We start from the raw sequence: 10,318 nt of genomic DNA on the forward strand, positions 1-10,318 counted from the left end.
GGAAATAACTTGGAGCTCTCCAACTCATTACTGAAAACTGAGAAATGTAACATTGCATGAGTTTTGTTGCTAGTTTACTCATTTGTGAGAGGGAGTGGTAAGGATAAGAGAAAATAAAATTACAGCTCAGTTTGGATCTGCTTCATTTTATTCTAGTTCTTTATGGTTTTGCCGTGCAAAACCAGCAAACTATACAATTTGAAAAGCAAGCTTCATTTCAAGATTAAGTTACTTTATTAATTGCTGTGCTTGTTTGTAGTACCTTAAAAGCTAATAGGTCAGTCTATGTAACTGACCTTTGAATGGAAATTTTAGTAATTTCAGACCTGCTTTAGAAAATATTTCTTGCTTTGCACCAGCTTTTAAATCAAATCCACTAAAAAGATCTGAATGCTGATTAAATATCACTGCTAATAATGTTGCTTCATACCTGAGCCCTGCTTTTGTCTAAGAGTGGTTCTGGATTAGCTAAGAATTACTAAAGATGAGTTGGAAGTTGTAAGTATTCCACTCTTCCTTATACATACCACCTTTCACCCTCGTACTTGTTTTGACATAAATAGGTCAGAAGGAGAAGAGCTTTCATTAGAGGAGGAAAAAAGCTGTTCAAGTAGCTTATAAATTGAACCAGGTTTCATATGGGTGTTTTTCCAGGTGTGCATGCACATGTCTCAAGGCTGGTCCATTCTACATCCAGTACGAGTATTACTCATTTATATATATATACCACACTGCTCTTGGCAATGCAGTTATGCAAATGTTTTGTGTGGTTTTGAAACTTCTATCCTTTTTGCAGTTGTTGAACTTAGCCAGACAGTCCAAAATACATTAGTATGGGGAACAGACACACAAGCAAACTTAATTGATAAGAATGAATTTTAAGTTATGCCTGAAAACTCTGCTTTAGAAGAAGCATCATGGAGTAGTAACAGTCATGCCAGTTGTTTAAGATTATAACAGGAATAAATGGTGGTCTTAGTTCTTTTATGACAATTGTTTGGGCATTTACAAAACCAGAACTCCTGTATCCAGCTCAAATAGCGCTTTCCAAACTGGGTGTAAAATAAACTATTTGAATGGTTTCCAAAGATTAGTGCTGTTTTCCAGAAGTGATACTGTATTACAGTGAATTGGATTCTTCCCTGTGTTGAGGTTGTCAGAATTCTTTTTCAGCCTATTGGCTATTTATAGTGTATGTATAATTAATCTCCAAAAAGTATGTAGATATGAGAAAGTGATTCTAAGATTTATTCTAAGGTCTAAGTTTTAGAGAAACTACCAGATAGGAGTATTTAATTCTGAGCAAGAAATACTGAAGTCTGGTAAAATATCATGCATTGAACCATGCTTTTTTAAGGAGAGTTTTGTGCAGTCAGAACACCACAGTTCAAAATTGAATGTTTATGGCATGCAGCATAGCTGAGGTGGTGATAAGGACACTTCTGTTTATGTGCTCTTTCTGATTGTCACTTGAAAGGGGGAGAGATTTTTCTACCCGTAGTGTTTGATTTATCTCTCAATACCCGAGGAAAGCTGAGACCCTTGTGCCCAACCAGTCCAACCATAACTCTCCCGCTAATGTACAGAGTGGTCAGTTAATGTCCACAAGGTTACATCCTTTTCACCAAAAGGATGCCCCAGTCATGTTTTGCTGACACGTGAAGCCGTAAGTTGACGATATCCATGTGTTTACCAGGCTCCAAGGATAGTCTTTCCTGATTAGAGATTCGTTAGCTCTGTTTCTGAATCTGCCTACACAAGGGCAAAGCCTCCTCTCCCACTATCAGTTCTTTGTTTGTCAGTGTTGTTCACCCTGACCTTGTAGGAGGCTCTTTTATCTGTTCAGGCTTCTCCATCGTAACACGGGTTTCAACTTTTTAATTCTATGCCTATGGAGCTTGAGTGACTCTAGTCATACATACTATGTTACTGATGGGTGTAAAGTAAGTCCTCTCACTTTGCTTTTAGAAATACAAATATGGTTTCCTTGTTTGGCAGCCACTGTGTGGTTTATCAGTACATGGTGCTTTCAAGTTCCCGCTCCTGCAGGGAATATAACAGAGCCTGGCTCCAGGGCCATCGTTCAGCTCCACTTTCCATTCAGTTTCTCTTAACATATGCCAAGGTTGCAGGGTTGCCTGGAGAACTGTCACCAGGTAGGTTCCATGCATGCCAACCGCATCCCATCCTGGAAGTAGCAGCTGCATTTTACCCTGAAGTTTCCTTAGTGTTATAATATAACTTTGGAGGTCTGTGGGGAGGTGGTCTCTAATTTCCCCCATTTTCCCACACTGATGTGATGAGGTTGTAGGTAGAATACAATTTCCAACAAGTTGTAATTTATGATCAAGCTTTTTATATTCTTTATACACATTTTCTATGGCAAGTAAATCATAATTCTATTGCAGTGGGATATAGATGAACATGTTCTGGAAATGCTTTTTCATAATATATTGCTGAATCCTCCACAAAAATATGTTTATCTCAGAAGCAGGAGAAAATATGTTTCTGTATGGATGTCTCCTCATAGAAACAGTAACAGCTGTTGGTTGAACTACACTTTCCTCTAAGTAGAGGATATCTTCATGGGACTGCAGTTCTTGGATACATTTTTTCCCGTCTCGCCCTCCTTGGCAAAGGCAGGATGGGAGACTATTCTGCCTGTGTAACATAATTGGAATAGAGATAATGCAGAAGGAGGAAATTTTAGCCAATCTCAGCTGGAGCAAGACGGAAGTTAACCTGAGCAGTTTAGACTTCCTGATTGAAACAAGATTCTCTGGTGGTTTTTCAGCAAACTTGTGAGCTCAACTGGCTCTGACTGTCACTTGGCAACGAATATATGTAATGTAGAAGGGAGTGTGCTAGGAGAGACCAAGACCACAGCTCTTGGCAGCAGCAAAGAATTACGTTTAAGTGCAAGTGTGAAACCACATTCTGACTTATCTTATTAACACCATTAGTCTGAAACCCAAGGTAAGCATGTTGCTCTTTGAACCTTTAGCCATGGTTAACCTATCACTTCCATTTGAAAACAGTTATTTAACTTTAGCAGAACTTTACAATATATGAGTTCGAAGCAAATGCCAATTGTAGGTAAATTTGAATATTGTTCTTTGTGCCACAAAGATATGATTTGAGCTGTATTATTTGATCTTGAGAGTTAGCATATGGAATTGTTCTTACATGCTTGAGTATCTGTAGGACAGAGCCATAAGCATGATACAAAGACTGAAAGTTGTGTACTTTCAAAGTATCTTGCTTGTGTCATTTTTGGTTTTAGCATTTGGAGGCAGAAGGTGTCATTAACTGCAGTCGTCTTATGCTTGCTACTTTAAGACTAATATATTGCAGAGATACTGTTTAATATGGACATTGGAGTAATTTGCATGGGTTTAAATTGATTTTTTTTTAAGACAGTGGCTGTAACTAACAACAGCTGTTTATAGATGAATTTCAAAATAACACTAATAAAGTATCATGTAACTTTTAGGCTGTAAAACAAACTTCCCTATATTCAAAGCTAGGAGGTAAGAATCAGTCTGTAGATTTCTTTATTTGATGACCAACTTGTTTTAAAATTGGCTGCTTTTGTAATAGAGGTGGTCTAGGTAGCAAAACAATTCAGAGGATGGAATGAAAACTTTTCATGGCAGCAACAATAAAGAACACTTCCTTTCTAAAGTGGTAAAACATCTTTTTTTCTCTGTGTGATTCCTCGTGATACTAATAAATTCCCAAGCACTAATAAATTTAAGCTAACATTTTAAAAAGTGATGGTAGGTGTATATTATATTGTGTATGTTTATATTTACACAGTATCGTAACACATAAATACTTCTTTCATTCTTTATCTTTCAAGGCTGCTGAAACCACTCAAAATGATACAAGTGATTCATCAGGGGAAGGAAGCAAAAGAAGCATTCATTTTCTGCCTAATGAAACAAACCTAGATTCTCAACTAGAAAACAAAGACTTAAATACCAAAGAAAAAAGTGATCCAGGTGTGGATGAAGACGATGTAGAGGGAGATTCTTTTTTTGATGATCCTATACCCAAACCAGAAAGAACTTATGGCTGGTAGGTAACATGCAAGTTCTACTTCATACAGGTTAATTTTTGTCCTCAGTGTACTTGCAGACCTTTGAGAGCTATCTGGTGTTTGATTATTCACACTTGTAAAAGTGAGAGTTTAGATCTGTTCTGTAACGTTTTGTTTCTGAAATGTGCATTTCTATGAATCTGTTCTTTGCAATGCACAGTGTAATCTGGGATCTCTTGGATGTACCAGAAGTAGAAAAACCTGTATCACTTTAAGGTATGTTATGTAAACTGTATAATGTCCCCAGCCTATTTCTTTGGTGCAGTAGACATCTGAGGCACAGACATCAGTATTTCTTCTTGCAGCAGAGCTGCAGTGATGATCAGTACTAAAGGGATAGTGCTTTAGGTATCTCTGTGGAGAAGTGCTACAAGATCATTTCAAAGTGTTCTTTTGCTGTCTTTGAGTAATTGGGGAATTGCTGTAGTTTAGTAGAGGTTACCAGAAGAGGTTGCAGAAGGATTTGCAAGTTTGAAAGCTCTCCTCATGTTGGCTTTTTCCCCAGTTGTTGGCAGAACAGCATAAACTTTTTGTATTATCACTGCAGTAGGTGCTTACTTCTGGAATGGCACCATTCTGGTACAGCACAAAGCATTCATGCCAAGTAAACTTGATCTGGTTTTAGTAAACTAATGAACTGTTTGAGAAAGATTATTTATGATACAGCTTTCATTGGATGTATTTATTTGGAACAGAATTTTTTTCCTCAAAGAGCAGTGATTTTTCTCATGGAAAACATTGTGTGTTACAAATAACCCTACTATGGTATTTCTTTTCTCTTACTGGAAATATCAAGATTAAAACTGCATCTGAGTGCATTTACTCTTCCTTCTCAGGAGCAAATGTCACTAGCCTTTAACTAAAGTCTAACCATCCTAGCAGGAGGTGGTATTGCCATAAAATAGGTTTAAATTATAAGTTGGGAAAACTAGAAAAGACTTGAGAAAGTTCTGGATAATAATGATATTTACTAATTTCTTACTGTTTGAGCATTTTCATATGAGAGGATGGGAAATTCACTTTGAAATTAGGTGAACAGTCTTTCTTTAAAAAGACCATCTGAGAAAAAAACTTAACTATTCAGTAAAACAAGGATTTTATTCCTAGAAGAGAAACTTCCTACAGAAAAACTGATTTCCAAATTATGTCTGTAGTGGAGTCACAGTCCACCAAGTAGTAACTTGAACCTCATCAGGTTTTTGTAATACAGTTGTTATAGTAAGGTTTGCTGAATATTTTTTATGAGGTACAAACTAATTTTAACTGAGCTGTCTCTGCTGGGTCTTTTGCTTCTGCCCTCTTGGTAGCTTCTCTAGAGAAGAAAAAAGATCATACTCTTCAGGTATTCTTTTGTAGTATGTTGTGCTGGTGTGCCCAAGTCCCAAGGGATGAGTAAATAGGAGAGGCGCCAGCATTGTTTGGTATGCAAAAAGGTAAATTCCTTATGGAATCTTTTCTCATTCCCGTAAGAAGGGTGCATTAGAGAGGAAGGGAGCAAGCAGTTACTAAGGACAGAATAAGAGATGATCCAAACTTTCTTTGTCCTTCAGCCTCTGACCTGTTATTCAGAATTTGGAAATGTTTACATATGTGCTGATATACATGATATTTTGGTGATATATAATGAATGATTCAAATTTTGTCCATTACTAATAGGAATAGAATCACAGTAACAGTTCTGGCAATACTAAATGTGTAAATCTTGATCTCTTTTAAATAATCTGTCTTCATTGTTTACTTTCAAGTAAGCGATTTGAACTCAACACTTAAAATATGCAAATGGAATAGGTAGTAGCCGAGTGAACTTTACCACATGATGATGAGATCTATCTTGCTATAACTAAGAGATTTTCATTCTGTGAACTAACTGCTTTTAGGGTTTATAGTTTTGTCAGACATAATCTCCTTTAGTTCTAAACCAAACTAATTTAAATACTAATTTATATCTGAATCTTTCTTCTTTTGGCTGCATTTACATGTGGGGATAACGAAAGGTCCCTTGATAAAAGCAGTGATTCTGATGAAGTTGCAGGATCTCTGTCTGTGAAAGAAGGCAGACAGAAGTCTTTGCATAGGTGAGAAAGTGACTTTCTTACTGAACATCTTGCTTGATGCTTGTGCCAGTGAACTGCTTATTGTTTCTAAGTCTGTAGAATAAATAGTTCTTTCCTCTTGCTCTTTTTGCTGTAATAGTGCTGTCCTAGTTTTACGGCAGTTTAGTAAATATAGAAGAGAGTCACTATGCACATCTTACAGTTCTGTAGAGTACTTATTTATTTGGTTTGTTCTAGGAAAACTGAAACTAATAAAGCAGGAGGTCTAGCATCCCTTTCTGACGCACCGCCTCTAAAAAGTGGATTAAGCTCCCTGACTGGTGCACCTTTGCTAAAGGAGTCTGATAGTAAGTTTTCACTTATTTTGTGTTCTGGTGACTGTAGGAGAGATTCTCCATAATGTAATGAATGATCTACATGATCGGATACAAATCTGATTATGTATATGGCCCCCTTCTGGTTATAACATGCTTTTTCCACTGAGTGATCACATACTGGTTTTGATGTATTATTGGGATAATTATGTTTTGAAGCATGAAATTCTCATCTACATGGATTTTTTTTTTTTTGTGTAAAAAAGCAGTTTTCAGGAATATAAAATTCTACTTACTCCTTTCTATTGTTATCTTACAGTATTTGTATAAGTTATTTAGGAATGTTTGCCTTCATGTTGTAAAACCTGATCCTGAACACTGAGAGATTGTCCCTGTTTGCTACTTGTGTTTTTAAATGTTAGCAGAGTTCAGACCTGAAAACTGGATATAAAATGACTATACTACACTATAAATTTATATAGGGTTAGTAATAAAAGAACACTTCTTATAAATGGCTGATGGGTATGTTTAAGTGGAATCTTATTAAAGAGTCACAGTCAAATTTCTGATAGAAATGCTTTTGTTTTGGTACAGATTTGCATAAAAACAGTGTTTTGAAAGACCTCCAGTTGGTGAATGCAAAACTGGGATCACTAGAATTAGGCAAGTAACTCTTTTGAGGAAGCTCTGATATTTTTAGCTGTAAGCTTTGGCTGGGTTTCTTAGAGGTGTTTGAGAAACTGAAATAAATAGTGAAAGAAGTAAAAGCTTTTAATGAAGATTTTAATTCAGTATGTTTAACACTGCTGTAGAACTTTATGGAGTTAAGAGCAAGCTATGATCTAAAGGAATACAGAAAAGTGAAAACTGGTGTCTTGTATGTGGATTGGTATTTTACACATGCAGCAATAACTTGATTCATTCCATGCATGTTTGCTAATATCAAGTGCTAAATTCTGTTATTTAGGTTTCTAAGAAAAGAGGGGGTATATATTTGTGGAAAAAAATAGCCAGACAAGTCTTACTGGTTTTCAGTGATGTATTCCCTTGCCCTTCACACCTTTTGAAAGTTGCCCTGTAAGCTCTAGGAGCAATATGATGTGATATAAGAACTGTCAGCTCTATCACAGAATAGAGCTGCCAAGTATTTAGATTTCATCTTCAGCAATATGGACAACATCCTGAAAATTTATGTTCAATTTCGAACCAGTTTGTGTAAATGAGGTTGAGATTTATTAATGACAACCATAAAGTAATGTTCTCTTCCTAATCTAATTTAGTCTACTCCCACTTTTGCTGGCTGTCAAACCATGTATTTTGGTGCAGGAATGTATTCTTTTGCATTTCTTAAATGGTTTGATTGATACCTTTTTAAAAATTATTTAGGAAATGGAGATGATGACGAGTATGCTGATGACTTCAACAGGTAAGAGAAGGATGATACTGCAGTACCATAATATTTCATGCATTATAAGGATATCTACTAGCATATTGGAACTATTTCATGATATTTATCTGATCACTATTGCTGGAATATGTCAGTATCTCTGAACTCCTTTAAACTTGTTTGCTATTTTAATACATATAGAAAACCCAAGCAAACAACCCCCCAAACCAATAGATCCCTTTAGTGCAGGGGGTAGTAAGTTCGTTTAAGACAATAAGTTGTTGCTTTTTTTGTGGAAGGTGTTTGGGGTTTTTTTCCTGAACACTTAACAATGTTTTAACTATTAAATGCTGTTAGACAATGAATACAGTGTATGCTGAAATACTAAATTAAAAATAAAGCATCATGAGTAGTCAGTAATAAATATTTAACAGCCTCATGATGTAAAAGTGTGGTGTTATAAGATGCAGGGGTGAGGCCTAAGTATTTATCAGTATGTGTCATGGCTGCATCTAGGTAGAAAGCCTTTAGTTAAGGGTTTTTAAGTAGCTTCATATTTAACTTGCTAGGAAGTGAAATCCTGATCAAATGTGAGGTATAAAGTAAAAGTGAATGTAATAGCTGGATGTTCAAAAAGAAAGTCTTTTTTCTATATTTGTGATTTTCTTTCTCTCTAGTACTAGTCATCGCTCAGAAAAAAGTGATATCAGTATTGGTGAAGAAATAGATGAGATTTCTGTGGGAACAGAAGAGTCAATTGCCAGTGATAAAGTATGATTATTTTAAAATTATTCTTCTTGATGATCTTCTTTTTTTCTTTAACCTTCCATGAAGGAATGTGCTATTATCACAGGCTTCTTGTATACGTGTTAAGATTGTATTATTTATTATGTTCTGTATTTTTACACCTAGTATTCCTGCCAAGTTAGATACAATACAGATTAAAAAACCAAACCAAAGATCTTGCAGCAGTTGTTCAGTAGCACAATTCACTGTCTGTTTCCAGGCATGTGAAATGTATTTGAGACTGGTTTAGTATCCCACATAGGAATGTCTTACCTTTATCTCAAGAACACCTCCTAAAGGAGCATGAAATCTCACTGAAAAGGCTTGAGGCCAAAAGGGTGGGATGATATATGAAGGACTACAAGAAGTAATGCTTACTGTTTCCATGATTTCTGACTTTGTGCTTCCATTTATTTGCTAGCTTGAAGGCATCACACAAGACCTTACTATTTCTCAGTTAAGTGATGTGGCCGATTATCTAGAAGACGTGGCATAGAATTGGACAGCAAAAATGTTTCATTGTGCTGTACTAGAAGACTGCTGTGGACTGTTAATTTCAGACAATCACTTCTTGCTGGAACGTCCACTCATTTGTGCCTTGTGTTTCAAAAAGACTGTATGTGGAGAAGGCTTTTAAATATTCTTAAGAAGAACTAAATGAAATATTATGTTCCCATATGGGTCTGATATTTTCTTCATTCAGTTCAGCCAGACCTTTTACAGCAGGAGGTGGATTTTCCACACAGAATGTCCATTGCTGGCAGTGGGCATAATAAAAACCAGTTGATAAGAGAACAGCGACAGAGAAGCATGTGGCTTTATAATAAACTTGCACTGTTATTGTAACAGTCTGAATTTTCTTTTTTTTAAGCTAACCAAAGCAAGAACCTTCAGAGGTAGTAGTTCAACTCACACTTCTTACCATAATTTTGTCAAGTCACTATGTAATACATATTTATGGTAACCCCAGCCACAATATCCAATTCCTTGAGACTTCCTTGAAACTGCTGGTTTTCAGACTTTTCTGAAAGTTGGACTTCTTTAGGCACATCACATTGAGAATTTTCAAACTCTCAAGACCAAATTTAGCTAAATTTAAGAGCTAAATTTACCACTGGTCTTAACTCGCACTATTCTTGTTTAAATATGTTTTTCAGACCATTGATGTTGAAGACCGAAGCTGGTTTTCTAAATGATAATTTCATTGGTGTTATCTGTCATGAAATCATACGAAGTAATTTTGTAAGGATCCACAAATCATTAACTAAATCTTAGTGGTTTTTAAGTTTTTAGCAATGTAGTAATGGTTTGTGGAGCTTTTATTACTGAGGGCTCTTCATGTGCTGTAAGCTCACTTTCTCAAAAATCCTTATTGTGTAAAAATGAGCGCCAAAAAGTGAAACCACTAACCTTGTTTTTCAGATTGACTGCTGTACAGAATTATATCTAAATATTTAAAAATACCATACAGAAGACATCACAGACACTAAGTTCTAGCTAGGAGCAAATTCTTATATTTTCATTATACTTTTGCAAAACAGGGTCAGTAATGGAAACACTGACAGTTCTTTGACAATACTGTTGTACATGGCGCTGCTATAACATATAGGTCATCGACATTTGTAATACTGAAACAAGACTTTAAAATGTGCACTTTCTGAACATTGTAAACACA

General features: G+C 35.8%; 1 protein-coding gene across 1 annotated transcript in view; it reads left to right on the forward strand.

Annotated features, from left to right (window-relative positions):
• Nucleotides 1-9,139, forward strand: part of FGFR1OP (FGFR1 oncogene partner) — a 19,082-nt gene extending 9,943 nt beyond the window's left edge. The window contains exons 7-12 of the mRNA XM_010018419.1: nucleotides 3,863-4,080; nucleotides 6,394-6,503; nucleotides 7,065-7,133; nucleotides 7,857-7,896; nucleotides 8,535-8,628; nucleotides 9,065-9,139. Of these exons, the coding sequence (XP_010016721.1) occupies nucleotides 3,863-4,080; nucleotides 6,394-6,503; nucleotides 7,065-7,133; nucleotides 7,857-7,896; nucleotides 8,535-8,628; nucleotides 9,065-9,139 (606 nt within the window). The remainder of the gene's footprint in view (nucleotides 1-3,862; nucleotides 4,081-6,393; nucleotides 6,504-7,064; nucleotides 7,134-7,856; nucleotides 7,897-8,534; nucleotides 8,629-9,064) is intronic.
• Nucleotides 9,140-10,318: the final 1,179 nt, after the last annotated feature.

Source organism: Nestor notabilis, unplaced genomic scaffold (genome assembly GCF_000696875.1).
Source record: "Nestor notabilis isolate BGI_N333 unplaced genomic scaffold, ASM69687v1 scaffold2230, whole genome shotgun sequence".
Taxonomy (NCBI): Eukaryota; Metazoa; Chordata; class Aves; order Psittaciformes; family Psittacidae; genus Nestor; species Nestor notabilis.